Source organism: Gorilla gorilla, chromosome 3, assembly GCF_029281585.2.
Source record: "Gorilla gorilla gorilla isolate KB3781 chromosome 3, NHGRI_mGorGor1-v2.1_pri, whole genome shotgun sequence".
Taxonomy (NCBI): domain Eukaryota; kingdom Metazoa; phylum Chordata; class Mammalia; order Primates; family Hominidae; genus Gorilla; species Gorilla gorilla.
In genome coordinates this window covers 186,778,048-186,795,268 of record NC_073227.2, presented here as the reverse complement: position 1 = coordinate 186,795,268, position 17,221 = coordinate 186,778,048, and the positions used below count along the sequence as shown (strand labels likewise).

The window sequence follows — 17,221 nt, the reverse complement described above, 5'->3', positions numbered from 1 at the left end:
CCCTTTTACCCCTCCATCTCTGCCTCCCTCATCACACAAATTAAATGTTGTCAATGGAAAACTCAACAACACAGAATATTTAAAATGCTGAGAGTAAATATATGGCTTTTATCTCCACCTCCGTAACAACTCCCCTGACTTGTAAAATGGTACGGTGTGTTAAAAACTGTTGAAGTCTTTTTTAAACACTGAGTTGAATGCTTCGAGTAGCATACCAATACATAAAACTAGATTTTGATTGGGAAAAAATAATATATTTAGAGCACTTCTGACCCATTTAATATATGGTTTCAACTTTTTAAAATTATTATCATTCGAAGAAGTTCTTTTAAAAAATACAATGGATAGCATTTGTTTTAGCTTAAACTCTAAATGTAAGTGGCAGGAGAAGAGCTGAGTAAGATAAACACCACCTTGCTTCACTTTCTGGATTTCAATTAACACCTAATTTACTAGACTTCTTAATACAAAATATGTAGTTGAGCTCTTCAGAACAGCTTGACAGGATTAGCACACATTCTATAAAGAGCTGACAAAACTAGCAGTCCATTAGCCAGTCCACAATATCTCAAAGTCCAATAGTCAGTATTCCATTTTTAGGGCTCACAATGACAAGAATGAAATAAATAAGCAAGGGATTCTCTCCTCCTGCTTTCTGGAAAAGAACACGATCTATGTCATTCATTCCATAGCTTTGAGGTTATATATTTTTTAAGTTTTCCTTCCCAAGTGTTAGTATTCAATAGATAATTAAAGACAAAAACCACTAAAGCCATATTGCTAAATCATTCTGCCATATCCAGGGTTGGGGAGAGGACTCTGCACTCCTCAATTTAGGAAGGATAAGTCCACAATTAATTCCAGATCCTGGAATATGAAAGAACTGTAAGAGGTTTCCAAACTCCCCTCATCCTGAGGATGAGGAAATCCTACATCCTCAGGAACCTTGCCAGGCCCCTGAGTCCTGGCCTAAGTCTGAGCTCAAGATGCTGCAGGGCGGAGTTCTGACAGTTCAGGGGAGCAACATGGCTCCCCCACCCCCACCACTTCCCTAGACACCAGATGGTCTCAGCAGGATGTGCAATGCCTCATTTTAAATGGATTATTTGCCTCTGTCTTCTCTAAGCATTCTTAGAAAAGCTTAAGGAGGGTCCTAGTTTTAAATATTTTAAGCAGATGGGTCTAAGGAACTATTAGAATAAGTAATATTCTAAAACGAATGATGGTAAATTATCAGCACTTGATACTACCTACCTGAGTTCCAGAAGAATTTAAAGGCTAACCTCTTTTCTGTAAGCGATCATATCAAGGCCTCAGTAATTGAAAGGTCTGAAGGATGATTAAGGTGACTAATAGCCATAAGAAGGTTTGCAAAGAATATTGTTTTAACTATTGGCAAGTAAGTCTCAATTTCATATGAGAGAAATTTGCTAAGATGTTCAAAAATAGGATTCCTGCATACACAATAGAGGAAGACAACATGGTTTCTGACAGAGGAACCATACGTGGCTTATATTAGGCTTTCATAGAAAAGGAAACTGTCAGCCGGGTGCTCACGTCTGTAATGCCAGCACTTTGGGAGGTTGAGGCAGGAGAATCACTTGGTTCAGGAGTTCAAGACCAGCCTAGGCAACATGGTGAAACCCTGTCTCTACAAAAAAATTAAATTAAATTGAAATAATAAAATTAGCTGGGCATGGTGGCATGCACCTGTAGTCCCAGCTGCTACAGAGGCTGAGGTAGGAGGATTGCTTGAGCCTAGGACGTCGAGGCTGTGAGCCAAGATCGTGCCACTGCACTCCAGCCTGGTGACAGAGTGAGATCCTGTCTCAGAAAAAAAAAAAAAAAAAAAAAAGGAAGCCATCATCAGGGTAAGAGGGAAAGCTGTGGAATTATGTTAACTTTTTCAAAAAGCCTTTTCTAGGCTCTACACAAACGAACTGTTTCACCTTGGTCTAAGGAGGCCTACACTGAGTCAAGCAGGGTTGACTGGACACCTACTTGAATTAAGAATTCTATGCATTATTACACCAACTAGCTAAGAGAAGAGGTTCCACTTAGGTTTTGAATTTGTGAATGACACTACCCAGAAGCAAAACGTGGGAGGATCTCAGGAGACTATGTAAACAAACAAAAAGGAAAAGAAAAGAAGAGCTTTTGACCTTGCTCAGTCTGAGGGAATATATTTAGGAAAAAAAATCTATCTTTTTCACACCTAACAACAGTAACTGCCATTGTGGACCAAATATGGATGTGGGCCCTCAAGACAAGGACTAACGAATTACTACTGACAAACCCTTAATGTAAATGGCAGTATCAACAGTCTATAGATATCGAGAAGGTATTGAGGACATATTAAATTCCTAACAGTAGTAATCCATCCCTGTGATAAACATTACAAACCAGTTATGATCTCTGTCCTCAAGGATTTGAGTTTCAAAAATATGAAGCTATGTTTATCACTTCACCTATATCAGATATGCAAGCAATCGCATCTCTAGTAGTCTGGACTCCTGGTAAACCTGGACTAATTTCTATTGTTATCATCTCAATGAAAGCCTCCAAAAGGCCAACTAAGAATGCAGTGTAATTGTCAAATACAGCCAGACTTGCAGCCAGGAAACTTGGAATTGAGTTCTGAATAATCTTAATGAAGACATGTAACCTCACTGGGCCTCTGCTTTCCTATCTGTAAAATGGGAAGAGTAACAAACTCTACCATATTGAGCTGTTGTGAACACCAACACTCAAAAGTGCTTTAAAACCACGAAGCCATGCTTGTCATTGTGATATCAAGCCTCTGTGTACTTTGAGGAATATGAAGACCCTATTAGAGAAGCTCAGAAAGGGCCTTTTATTTCATGGGCCATGCCCTTCAATCTGTTATTTGGAAAGGGCAGATCAAAGATGCCCCAAGTGTCTGGAAAGTACCTTCTCTTTTGCTTTTGCATGGCTTTCTTTCACAGACCGTCCCCATCTTCCTTATTTCAGTGATCTTTTTTTTTTTTTTTTTTTTGACTCTTGCTTGGGATTTCAATGTAGTATTTCATTTTTTTTCTGTTATTGGAACTTTGATTTGACTTTCCCAGTGGTAAAAAGGAGGCACTAAAACTTTGCCTGTATTAAGCCAAGATGGTAAATTGAAGCCTAAATTCAAAAGCAGGGTGGATAATTTTAAAAGGGATTCACATTCTGTGCATACTTCTTAGCCCTCCACTTAGGCCATTCTTATTTCCCTGTCATTACACACACACATACATGCGTGTGAACACACACACACAGGTGTGCACTGGTATGCCTCTTCTCAAAAACAGAGAAGAAAAAAGATTAGGGTAATAATCCGTTCAACGTTGGTTTTATTGTTGCTTTACTTTCAACAGCTATATTCAAAAATAAACCAGCATCAAAGGGGAAACAAAAAGTAAATGCTATTAAAGTTTTTTTTTTCCTTGCCTAGATGTTTATTTGCTGAGGAAACTAAACATTAATGTCTGAGGTGTGTTTCAATACACATGGTGCAAATACTTATCTGCTTGAATCTTTCACAGAACAGGGTATCAAACTAGATGTTTTCCTAGACAATCTTTTGAAATAATGTACTTCATCTCTACCTTACCACAAACAAGAAAACGCACAATTTTCAGCAAGTTACAACATTATTCAAAAGAAATTTCTTAGCAAAAAGTACATTTAAGGAGTTGCAGAGAACAGATTCTGAATGCCCAGCCACTAGTCACCCACCACAGCAATCAGCATGTCCTTGTCCAAACCATCCGGGGTGGCCCAAGAAACTTTCAGTGGGAAAATAGATACAGTTATTAAAAGTGACAGCAGGGAATTCATCAGCAAAACTGAATTAAATCAGAATTCTGAGTTCCAGCCTAACAGGTTCCTGCTAAGCTACTCTGACTTTTAAATAAGTACCTGCATTTAAGGATGCACGGAGAAAGATGTGATAATGTGAACACAACACACATACCCCTTTTGTCAGAACAATGGGTCATCAAAGGTAAAAATTAACTAGGGAATTTCCAGCATTTTTCTTCATTGTGTACACCTCTCCTTCCTCCAGGCCCAAGAGAGGGTGAATAATGCTTATCTAGTTATGGAAGGGAAGAAAAGCTAGTCACAGAGCAACCCCGCACGGAATCTGCAGAACCCCAGATATATTTGACTTTGTCCACTCCCTTCCTCTACGCTTACGCTAAAGCCCACACCTCTTGGGATGGAACCTAACGTGCCTTCCGCTTACAAACCGCTCTGCTAGGTTAGCCCCAACCACCATGCAACCTTTACGAAGTTACTCGTGCGTCCACACTGAGCGCGGATCACCTCAGCCACAGCCTGAGCAAGGAACCAGGAGCTCCCGAATAGAGCAAGGAACCAGGAGCTCCCGAAGCCCGGACACGAGCCGCGGCCAGTGCTGGGCGCCCTCAGGCGCTGCGCTCACGTGGTAGCGGCCCCGGGCACGTGCGCCTCCGACCTTAGGCGGCGAGAGGGAAGCGCCGCCCCGCGCGCGCGAGAGGCTGGCAGCGGCGCCAGAGGCGTAGAAGGGAGGGGAAGGACCTGGGACATTCAGGGACCCTGCGAGGCGAGAAGCTGAGCTTCAGGCAGTGCCGGTCCGACTGCATTTCCCTGGGGTGTTAGCAGGAAGGAAGACACAAATTTGAACGGGGTAGCAACTTTAAAACATTTTTCTTTTCAGTTTATTTTAAATGGGCAAATGCATCAGAATCCCATCTAGAAGTGAGTTCTTCCGAGATTGTCACAATCCCTTTCTAGCCTGGAACCCACACTTGAAATTCCTGGAAAAAGAGGGAGCCAAGGTGTCTCGAGGTAGCAATGCCATCCTTCTGTATCTTTTGGGGAACCCTGCCAACTCGCTCTCGAACAAGCGCTGGGAAACCGCGCCTTGGGGGGGGGGAAAAAAAGAAGACGGTGTCCCTTCCAGATGCATAAAGCCCGCTGAGTGTTGGAATTTAAAACCTACAGCAGCCAGCTATATTTACGACTTGTTTCGTTTTGCTGGTGGAGGGGAGAGGGATCAGAAACTCTAGGACCTTATTCCCAAACTGGGAGATGGGAGCTTGGCAGTGGATCCCACTGGCACAGAACTCTAGTCAACTGGGGCCGCAGCGGCTGCCACTTGCGGGTGGGGAAGGGAAGGAAAAGGAGGGGGAGAGAAGGAGGGGCGGCGGAGGGGCTGACGCGGGAGGGAAGGAAACAGGTGAGCTCCCACCGCCACCCATCGGAAACCCAGCGCAGCGGCCCCCGGCGCGCCACCGTCCCAACCTGGAGAGCCACTTACCGGCTTTACACGGGTCCTTGTAATCTATAGTCTCTGTTTTATCCTCTTCGTTCCCATCAAAAGTGTAATCATAATCGAGGCCAGTGCAGACCCATAGCTCCCCGTAGAAAACAATCCCCGAGGCCACCAGCCACACGAGCATCCTCGGGGAAAGCGTTCCCAACCCCATCCTCCTCCCCCGGTGGAAAAGGAGGGGACGGGACCCAGAGGTTAGGCAGCCGCGGTCCGCGCTGATGTACGGGGCTAGGGGCACCGGTGCTCTTCTCCCCACCCGGAGTCTCCTCGGCGGGACCGGGGTGCTCAGGTGTCCGGAGACATGTGGATGCCGCCGGGACAGTAGAGAGGGCAAGCACTGCCTGTTACCCCCAGTCGCAGGGAGAAGTTGGCTAGGGGCCCGCGGGTGGGCGGAGGGCAGGTAAGGAACTCTGCACTCGGAGGCGGGGAGGGCGCAGGCAAACTCGGCTCTAGCGGCGCTGGCGCTCGCAGCCTGCCAGGTCGTCCTTCTGGCTGCCGAACTTCCCGCGGCCGCGGCTCGGCGAGCGGCGCCCCGCGGGCTCAGCTGCCACCAGAGCTCGGACTCCCGCGCCGCGTCCCCGCTGCTGCCAGGACTCCGCGGCCGAGCGCGAGCCGCCGCCGCCTGAGCCCAAAGCCGCCGCCGCAGCTCCGAGAAGATGAATCCGGTCTGCACATCAGCACATCTGAATTGAAAGGGGAGACCGAGGAAGGGGGTGGGGGCCAGGCATTTCTACGCCGCGAGACCTTAAAAGCCTGCGAAGCCAGCAAAGCAACTGACTGCAAGAGAGCAAAAGTGTGAGGATTTGGGGATGCACTGTTTGCCTTCCCCCCGCCAGCCTGTCTTTTTACCCTCTTCCTAACTTGAAAAAAAAAATATTCGCACCATCTAACCCAATCACTTGCATCCTGCTTACTTATTCATACAATCAGGGTCAGGATCCGGACCACAGCCTCCTCTCTTGACTTCTTTTGATAGCCTTAGACAAACAAACAGACAGGAGCGCGCTGACAATTCCATTTATATTTTACCAAAGATAAAAATGAATATATTATGTATCTGTGTACGCAAAGAGCAATTAATAGATGATGTACGTGTCAGTTGAGAGTGCCAGACCGGGGGTGGAGCGAAGGATCGTGATAACTTAGCTGCAAATCCATATTTCCCCTCCCCCCAAATAAACAGCGAGTGTGTATTTCTTTCCTTTGCTGCTGTTTAACCTTAGAGCAGCGCAGGAATGGAGGAAAAGTGTGCGAGTCTTCACGATTTTGGTAAGAAAATAAACAGACTACTGTAAAAGTCTCCTAACCAACAAAGTTTTGCTAAGAACTAAGATCTTCAGAACTGCAATTAAAAAAAAAAATCCAAAATCGAGTTGCAGATTGCAGCAGCAGGAAACGCTGAGACCTTGCCGATGGGCTGGCGCTATGGCTCACGTGGGCGCAGGAAGGGAAGCTGGATGGAATACTCGGGAAGCAAATTTTCTGTGACAGTTCTGGCGCCCATGAGCAGAGTTGCTCAGTATCCTTCGGCTTCAGTAATGTTTTACTTCTTCAGAGGAGAGGGTGTAAAACCTGGCAGGAGGGTCAGCGAGGTAAACCACATGTCCGCCGAGCAGACTCAAGACAAACACAGGTTGTGGGAAATTGGGGAGGAAAAAAATCAGAGGAAATCTCTGCAAAACCCCTGTTGTGAGCAATTCCAAGGTTTCCCCACATCTGCAAGTAGTTTCCAAAATAGGTGAGATGACTTCTCCCCCAACAAGCTTCCAAGGGACTGGTGATTGGGACCTTTCCTTTTCCAACTAAATCTTTAAAACTGTCACTTTAGCAAGGACTTGTAAAAAAAAAAAAAAAAAAAAAGCCTTACATATTATTTGACTAGTGTTCCCCCTATCCAAGTTATCATCTAGAGGAATGTATGAAGGTAAACACACACACACACACACACACACACACAACTTTGACAGATAAAGTCATCTTTGGTTTGGAGATTTTACTAGGTTTTATTCATGTTTGTTAGAGAAAAGTAAGAAGCCAATCTTGAAAAAGTACCAAGTATTTTCAACTTAAACTACAAGTATGGGAAGGCTAGGTGGAACTGAACTGACCAAATGTTCTTTGCAAAACTGGGTCTTTCTCAGAGGCCACTGCAATGATGGAGCTTCCCTTCCATAGATCTTAAGCTTTTAATGCCCAGGATACAGAGCAGAAGTAGATTTTTTAAAAGAACATGTTCAATAAGCAGGTAGAGGCGTTTGATTTTGAAATCTCTTGCTGAGTCATTCTCAAATTCTCTTACCCATCCAAAAAAAAGTTTGCATAATTAATAATAGTGTTGCCCTAGTGCAGAGCTCAACAAGAATATGTCCTGCTTAGCCCATCTGAAAGCCTAGAGAATGCATATGTCATCTAGAGGATTCCTGCTCTTAAGCTGCTGACAGTGTTCCCATTCCCTATCCCAATCCTTAAAAATGTCCCTTGTTAATCTAAATGCCTGCAAACATCTCCTTAGACTATTTTATCATGTGTAAATTTGCAAGAAGTTTTACCTGTGGTTTGCCTAAACATCACTTACTTTGCAGGAATAAATATGTTTTATTCATTTGTTCTGGGAGAAAAAGTACTGTATAGGGATAATAGCTTCATTATGTATAATGACACCTATTACTTTTAACATGTTTTTCATTATTTGGTTTTATAATTTTATGAATTTGTAGTCTAGAGAGTTAGAATGATTATCATAGTAGAACTTCAAGTCAAAATACAGGAATGTTTCTTTACAGCTAATATACTTGCAGAGAATACCTACATCACAATACCCAGGCTTAATCCCTGATTTATTTTTAAATATTAAATCTAACTCTAGGTTTGTAATAAGAAAATTCATTTTTTAAACTAATTTTGTCTCTATAGTTGTTACGATTACAAACTAAAAATAGATTTTTCCTTGTCCATGAAAGAAACAGAAATTTGCAAGAATATGTATGTGAGCAAGGAGTTGATTGCTCTGTCATAGTATAGCTGCAGACACGCAGTAGGTGAATTCAATCTCCTCAGAAAGACAAAAAGGAGAAATTGATTCCCTTAGTAAGACATGTGCTGATGTTGCCCTGGCTTCTAGCTGACAAGCTGTCTTGATCACCATTGCCATCTACAACAGGACCCCATCACTCTCAGCAGTAATAGGGAATGAAGCCAACCAAGAGTGCTGCAGAAGGCAAGCTCTATGCCAATTAGTATATCACATTGGAAATACCAATTAAAATAAATTTCCCTTGTAGAAAATACCAATTAGACATGTACTCTTTCTAATCTAGATTTGTGCAAAGCTAGATGTGATCTTTTTGTGTTATAAGACCAAGTAATACATGAATGAATATATTTCCCTTTTGTCCCTTGTGAAAAAAAATACCCAGGGGATAAAAGGAGCTTTCCTTCTGCAATGGATTCCGGATTATAATCTGAATAGGGGCCCCTAAACAGAATCTCTGGTTATTCTTTAATAGTTTACTGTACTAGTCTTTCTCTCTACCATGCCCTCACTGGCCCTCACTGTGGGGAACAGAGATGTCCTTTGTTTTTATGGCTTTTAGCTACTCCAGACCATTTAACTCTTATTTTCACCCCATTCTGATGTGACCCTCTACTGGATAGACACAGCTTTATTTCATGAGCTTTCTTTCAGTTCTACATGGCATCTCCTAATAGTAGAGTTCAGTGTCCCAAAGTGTGGTACTTAAATTGCTGAGAGTACATGAAGTGATTTTAGGTAATGTAGTAATAAACTACATATAGATGTGTATATGTATCAGAAAAAAATAGTTATTAAATTTGCCATTGCATATATAGTTCTTACAATCATGCTTAAGCTAAAAACTAAGGCACTTGCTTTGTGAAATTAAGCCAGTGATGAAGATAGCAGGTGAAGGTTGACTAATGTTTGATAAACACTGATCTAGTTCAGCTCCCGTCCTCTGCTACACCACACTGCCTGTGGGTTCCTGCCATTTGCCTCTTCCATCACACCTGTCCCACAGTTGCTTCCTTCTCATACCTGCTTATCACTCATTTTCACTTCCAGTCCTTCAATACAAAAGGTCTGAGTCTGGACGGGCAAGCTGCATGTATTCATTGTTGGCACTTTGGATTTGTTTGCTGTTTTAGGCATCACTTGCTGTATCACTCTTCAGAATATCCACTGACTTGTGTATTAAAAAACCATATATAATTGCTTAATGACATCCAGAAATGATTGCATTCTTCCTTTGGGCAACAGCTTGGCCAAAGTGAAATGGGGGCAATGGAATGGAATAAGAAGGAGGTCTTCCCATTTCCAACCTAATAGGACTCGAAGGCTTGAGTCCACTAGTAGGTTTCCAATTATGTAACTTCTGCTCCTTTACTGAATCCTCACTGTTGTACCCTGAACACCTAGTTAAGGAGGCACAAGAGTATAGAGCTTGGAAACAGTCCCTCAGTGCAATTTCCAGCTCTCTACTTCCTAGCTTGGTAACTTTGTACCTGCTTTTGTAACCTCAAGTGTCCTCAGTTTTCTCATTCATAAAATGCAGATAATTCTAGGGATAGTGATACGTCATAGAGTTGTTACAAAGAATAAGTTAATTAATATATGTGATATTTTTTATAGTTCCTCATATATAGAAACTATGTGTATACTAGTTCCTAGTACATAAGAACTTTTGGTAACTGTTTGTTATTATTATCATTTTAAGTGAGTTCTAAAAAGTCAAATTATTTCCAGTCCCTCTAACTACATTATTTGAAAAGAGGCTTCTCTTTCTTCACTTGACCTAAAGCAGAATAACTTACTCAAAGTGATGCTGGAGAGAAGCAATGAACAAATCGGTTAAGAGCACAGAATTCAGCCACAGAAAACACAGACTTAATACTCACTTTCCCATTTAGTAGCTATCTTGCCTTGAGCAAGTTACTTCGCTAGCTACACTCTCCTGGTTTTTGAAACAGAAATGAAATACCTAATAGGGTTAAACTGAGAACTAGATAAAATTATGCATGCAATGTACTCCCTAGCAGATGTAAGCTAGCAACATTTAAAAAGTTGGTTATTGTTATTAATTGGTATTTTTCTAGTGATCAGCAAAATCTATACATAGTTTTTCCACTGGCAGGCAAGAAATTCAGCATGCACACACACACACACACACAAATCTGGCTACAGATTAAATAAAACTAGGACAATTTTCTTTGAAAAATTCCATTAATAATACAAAACCCCTCAAACTAAAAAATAAACATTACTGGTGTTCTTTATAAATTCCCCAATAATATAGTGACTGAACATTAGAATGCCTCTCATCTGGCCATTTTCTGTCCCCTTTATTTAGCTAATATAGTACTGTTTTCATATTTTTATATTATGAGCATAAAGTATGTCTCCCAAGATTTCCTAAGCAATTTCCCTATAAAATTTAATTTGTATTTTATTTTACTTACTTCATAGGTGATTAAAAAATAGACTCTGAAACCTTTGATGGATCGTATTATATACTTCCAACACAATGAGAATAATTTAGTTTAAAAACTATAATGATGGAGCATTTTCGGCTTCTTGGAAGAAAGGAATACACTCAACTCCTTAAGGCACATTATCCAGGTCAATCACTTGCCAAAGTTTTTAGAGTCTCAAGCTATTTTAAAGATGGGGAAAGGGAGTTGAAATGAGTGAGTGATTCATGGACATATTATGGTTGCCTTATAACCCCTGATCCTCCACTGGCTCCTTTGGCTGGCCACTTTTTGGGAGCCTGCATTTCTACTAATCCTGCTAAACAGGTGCTGGGCAGTGGAGAGCTATATGCCTAACAATGGCCAATGACCTCCATCCCCAGCTAAAGCCCATTCTTCCTTCCAGCCTGGCTGCATTGTATCCTTCCTGACTCCCCAGATGATAGTCTACAAAGAAGTCCCTCTACTCTGCCTTGCATTCAAGTTGTCCATCTCATAGAGGATAGGAGCCACATCTTTTCCATAAATGAATCCCACAAAATACTTTGTACATACAAGATGCAAAATAATTTTTTATGGACAAAAATAAAATTAAATCGATTTTATAATCGAAGTAGTATTCTAAAAGATTCCATCACTGGAAACACTGAACACTAAAATATCAGTGAAAATTAATTTTAAAAATCTATACATTCAGTATAAAAGCAGGGTTTGGGATGGGAAAACGTGTTTAAGTCCTTGTCACTCTCCTTGTTAGATGTCTTTGGACACTTATCCTTTCTTAGCTCAATTTTTCTCACCTTTAAAACAAAATAAAATAAAATGCTTACCTCATATGGTTATTTTGCAACGCAAACACATCAGTTATGTAAATCACTTCGCATGCAGCCTGGCACGTGACAGGACCCCGTAGCTATGAAGTCCTCACCTCTTCTTCTGCCCACTGATACGGAATACCAGAGCACCAGCAATCCAATCTGAAAGGAAATTTGTAATAAGTATTTATGAAACTTTTAATAAGTATTTATGAAACGGTTGAGAAAAGCAAGATTTTTCCTTGGCAGGTAATCAAAGATTATGAAGAAAGCAGTAAAGAAAGTAGAAGGTTTAAATTTCTAACAGGACTCATTCACTTGAGGATTTCATCTGTCCTTTCCATTCCCACCCATAAATAACTAAATGTCCAAATAATAGTAATACCCTATTGCTAACTTTATTAATTTACCTTCACAAAATAAGCCTTGTGAAAATAAGTTGATAAAATAAATTTTGTTCTGGATCTATGAGAACAAACATCTTAATAGTCAGTAAATAAAAACACAGTGTGCTGAAATAAGTTGAACTGAAAAGGCTGATATTGTTTACTGACCTCTTGAATACGTTGTTGGGTAATTGGTTGGCATACATTTAAAACTTGTGTGATTTCATTTTTTTATGATGCATTGTAAAATCACCAAGTTATTTTATAACTAATTTAACTCTATTCATCATATGCAGCTGCACTTGAACACTAGTTTTTCTGTATTTCTGAACTCCCCATTACGCTCTGCGCTTAGTTCCGGGACCGAGCCAAATTTATTTTGTAAGCTGCCCTGGGCTTTCGGGTGGCAATAATTAATGACCTTGGCCCTCATCTTCCAGCATTATAACTCACTTGGGGTGGCTTTTCTAACCACTAAAGCAATAGTTTTGCACTATAAAACCAGCCTCCAATCAATATGAAACATCTGAAGTGTGTTTATTTATATATTTATTGCTTTTCATCTACAAAGCACTTTAACAACATTAACTAATGGCCCCTAAAATAGGTGAAGATGGTTTTCTCTAGTCTCACGACACCAACTCTAAAAGCCTGAGACACTGAAGTGGCTACAACTCAGAAGAAACAATTTCCTTCATAGTTTTCTTCTTCCTCACCTCTTGGGGAAAGAATTCATTCATATTTACTCTGGTTCTGACAACCAAAAAAAAAAAAAAAAAAAAAAGAAGAGGGAGAGAGAGAAAGAAAGAGATCTTGAAAACAGAGGCACAGTTGGGCCAGCAGGGATGTCAACCATCTTAACAGTGGATTCCCACTGTCTCGCAGGTCAGTAGATCACTAGCACATCCACAGTGCTTTTGCCAGGGTACACAGGAGACTGGGTTATCAAGAGCTAATTACTCAGACAACGTTTTGATCCTCAATTATCTAGCTATTTCAGATGAAAACGGGTGTGGTGTTTTAATTTTTTCCTAGCGAGAAAGTGCTGACATATCTGGATAATTTCCTCAGCTTTCTACTTTAGTTCGCATGTATTCAACAGAAGGTTATACCAGTACTTTGTAAATTATTACCACTCCTCTAAAAACACCACCACTTGTGAGTTGAGGTCACAGTTCATCTGTGAGTCTGAGCCTCATATCTCACACCTCACTATTAAGTATTCTGCTTGTAACATAAAAGCAGAGCGTTGCTATCTTTTTTTCTCTTGCGCACTGCTCTTTACAAGAATTTTTTAAAGTCTGCTCATTCATTTGGGTTCCAACATCAACATTAAAAGTAATTAAGTCCTTTGCTAGAATAATTTTTTACTACAGCTCTCATTTAAAAATAAAACACTTTAACAATTTCAAGGAATTAGATTGAAACATTTCTAGAAAACCTGTAAAAATTAGTTGGTTCTCCTTTGTTTTCTTGCTCTATAGTAATAATTGCTATGAGAAATGGAAGTTGTCATGTGTTTGGCTATAAAATCAGTGCAAAGTTTATGGCTTACTCTTTTAAAACCGTGAGACCACATGCAGAGAACCTGAAGCTGTTCGCTCTTAATTCTAGTAAAACAGGAAAGCAATTATTAGAACAATTAATTCAATATGTAATGGGACTTTTTATTAGCCATTTTTATTCTAATATAGTAAATAAATGCTTCCTTTCACAAGAAATGCCCGGCAAAAATAAATAGAATTATCATGAAATAAGAAGCACTTCATAAAATTGGCAAACATATTTGTTAATGATCTTAACTATGTAAAAAGCATGACACAGTAAATCAGTTTCTAACTTCGATTCTTCCAACACCCCAATTAAATTAAATTAAATTAAATTAAAATTGCTCGGTATCTGACTCATTGCTAATAAATAATTTCCCAAAATAATAAACATCAAAGTGAATAATGGGATGATAAATTTTAATTTAGTGAAATAGAATGTATTTTATTGCAAAATTAGTTGCTTCTTCTTTCAAATATCAAGCACTATAGGCTAAATAATGGTTATATTTTAGAACTATAAGATTCCCTATGGTTTTTGAATTTCTATCAAAGGTAAAAATCTCTTTTTTCTTCAATTTTTATAATACACTTTTTCATAAGATTAATTATTTAACTATGTCACTCAGTGTAAGTTTTCAAAGTGATTTCTCTGTTGAAAAGTACTTTGTACTTTTATAATTTATCATTTCTACTTCCATATTTATAATTTATACTTCTATATCACAATTGTGAGGGATTTTTGTATGTTTTAAGCAATATTTTATTAATGTTCTAATTAATATGATGAGCAAAAAACTAAAAGTATGAGCTCCACATTAAAGTTTGAATATTGAAAGTACTGTATAAAATGAATCTTGAAAATTAAGATTACCAAAGGAATACTAATATTTGCGTGTGGAATCTAAGTGTGTTAAGGACAGGACAATATTATCTCTTTTTCAAGCAAGATGATTAGAACTCTTAAAGAAATACTGATTTTGTAAGTGTTGAACTTATAACATTGAGAGTGATGCTAATTAAATGTCTCTAACACTCCCTAAAAAGGGAGAGAACATGATAATAATTAAGTCATCAGATAACCTTAACTAGATTGAAGCATTTGCTCTGGAGAATGTTATAACAATCCTTCAGATCCTGTTTTTCTACTAGGCCTTCAAAGGCTGCATGGCACTGAAACTCTGAATTTCAAAGAAACTGTTCAGGAGTCAGGACACTAATTGGCCCTAATGTGTTTTAGAGTATGGTGTTCTAATTGGCACGCTGTCGAGGCATTACCCAGATGTACAAAAAGGATGCTTTATGTAGACTAAGGTTGGCAGCTGTGTCCCTGTTGGCTGGTCAGTTTTTTGACATCCTGCGACCTCTAGTGAGAACCAGAAGTTGTCAGCCAACATAAATTTCCTTGCCCAGTCTGAGTTTCTGTAGGAGCAGCAGATAAAGAAAAGCCCCTCAGCTAGGCTCATAGAATACTTTTGCTTTTTTCAGATCACAGCGTTTTTTCGGGCTTGAGAGGATGACACTATTTTCTTAAATACCTTTAAATTTTTTCCTCAAAATCTCTAGAAATTTTATTTCAGTCCTTCAATTACTATTTCAGTACCTTCAATTATTATTTCAGTACTTTCAATTACTACTCTAAAGTTAGTAAAAATAAAAAAGCGTGAAAAGTCCAGTGAAAATATGAAGTAAGTCTTAAGGGTAAAAAAAATGTGCCTCAACTATATATTACAAAGAAGCAAAAGTAGACTGTTATCTCACATATGTTTTTCAGTAAACATTTTTACAAATTATACGCTCAAATTTTAGGATGGTTCAATTATACAATATTTTTGGTTAATCCTAAAAGCATAGTATTATTCACTGAAAATAAGATACAAAACAAGTGGATTTCAACACGAAATAAGTACATATGGTTAAATGAGACTGTCCTGACTTTAACTCCCAAAGCATGTATAGCAGAGTACCTGGTATACTGCTCATTCTGAAAAGTTTCCTTGCAATAGCTATAACTTTTATAAAGATGCTTAGTTGCTTAAAGGCAACATGTATTTATTAACAATAAAATATAGGCACAGAAAGACGAATAACACACGACCAGCACCCAAACTGAACATACAATCTAATGGGTGGACAACAGTTATAACTTCACAGAATGTGATAAATACCTGACACGAGGAACAAATGAAGAATTCTATATGTTCTACGAAAAATGATCATTGTCGGCCGGGCATAATCCCAGCACTTGGGGAGGTTGAGACGGGTGGATCACCTGAGGTCGGGAGTTTGAAACCAGCCTGACCAACATGGAGAAACCCAGTCTCTCCTAAAAGTACAAAATTAGCTGGGCATGGTGGCACATGCCTGTAATCCCAGCTACTCAGGAGGTTGAGGCAGGAGAATCGCTTGAACCCGAGAAGAGGAGGTTGCGGTGAGCCGAGATTGCACCATTTCACTCCAGCCTGGGCAACAAGAGCGAAGCTCTATCTCAAAAAAAAAAAAAAAAAAAAAGGAAAAAAAGAAAGAAAGAAAAATTATCATTTTCACTTTAGGAAATGAGAGAAGGATTTATATAGCAGATGCTACATGACTTGTACCTAAATAGAGACTAAGGAGAATAAGGGAGAATGAAACAAGCGGCAGCAAGTACCTTTCTGCCTTCTTTGATGCTCTCTAAATTCTTTTCATCCTTTTCAGCCTTATTTTAGCCTCACTTAATCTGTAAGATAAATGTGGAAAACATACCTTGGATACTAATCATATATTTTTCCCCAAATTTACCTAGACTTTCAACTTTCTGCATTTTCACTTTTTTGTTGTTAATAACAGCGAACATATTAATGCATTGTGTGCACTAGGACATTTGGTATAAATAATACTCATTGAAAATGGATTTTACACTTAAACACTTAAAAATAGTTTTTCAATGTTTCCGAACTACAGTTGCTATGGAAATTATAAATGTTATCTTCACTTGGAAAAACTGGAACACTTCATACCTATTCTTTAGTGCTATCACATTTAACAGTGTTCCAAAAACATGAGTTCAAAGATTTTTCCAGAAAAAAGGTAAGATTTCTTATTCAAATGAACCTTGTCCTGGAAATTTGTAAGATATATATATTTAATATACATAAGATATATATTTTATATTTTATATGTATTATATATATTAAATGTATCTCAAACTTTTTGACAATCTCTTAAAATTTCTGTTCCAGTGATCACTTTTTGGGAAACATGCCTATAGATATTTATACACAGCAGTAATATTTTATACTCACATACACATATGACACAATATATTTATAATGTTCTGATATAATTATATAACTAAGTAAAAATAGATACGTATATGTATGTAGGTATGTAGTTATTACTGGAAATGTAATTTTGCTTAGATTTCAGTATAGGGGATTTGAGCATGGGGATCTCATTATGTCCTAAAGATTCTATTAGATAAACTCTACCAATATAATGACAAAATATTTTATCATTTAATCAATCAATAGAATACAAAATTTATCGATTAAATTGGGCCATATTGTGACTTGCGTGCTTTGATTGTCTTTCTTCTTTCTTTTTTCCTCCCTTTCTCCCTTTCTCCATCCTTCCCTCCCTTCCTTCTTTCCTTTCTTTTTTAGTTTTTTTTTTTTTTTTTGG

The 17,221-nt window shown here is 39.1% G+C and overlaps 1 protein-coding gene across 1 annotated transcript in view; it reads right to left on the bottom strand.

Moving 5' to 3' along the window:
- TLL1 (tolloid like 1) overlaps nt 1–6,144 on the bottom strand; it is a 233,239-nt gene extending 227,095 nt beyond the window's left edge. The window contains exon 1 of the mRNA XM_019025068.4: nt 5,309–6,144. Coding sequence (XP_018880613.2) covers nt 5,309–5,477 — 169 coding nt within the window. The 5' untranslated portion in view covers nt 5,478–6,144. The remainder of the gene's footprint in view (nt 1–5,308) is intronic.
- Between the last annotated feature and the right edge of the window lie 11,077 nt (nt 6,145–17,221).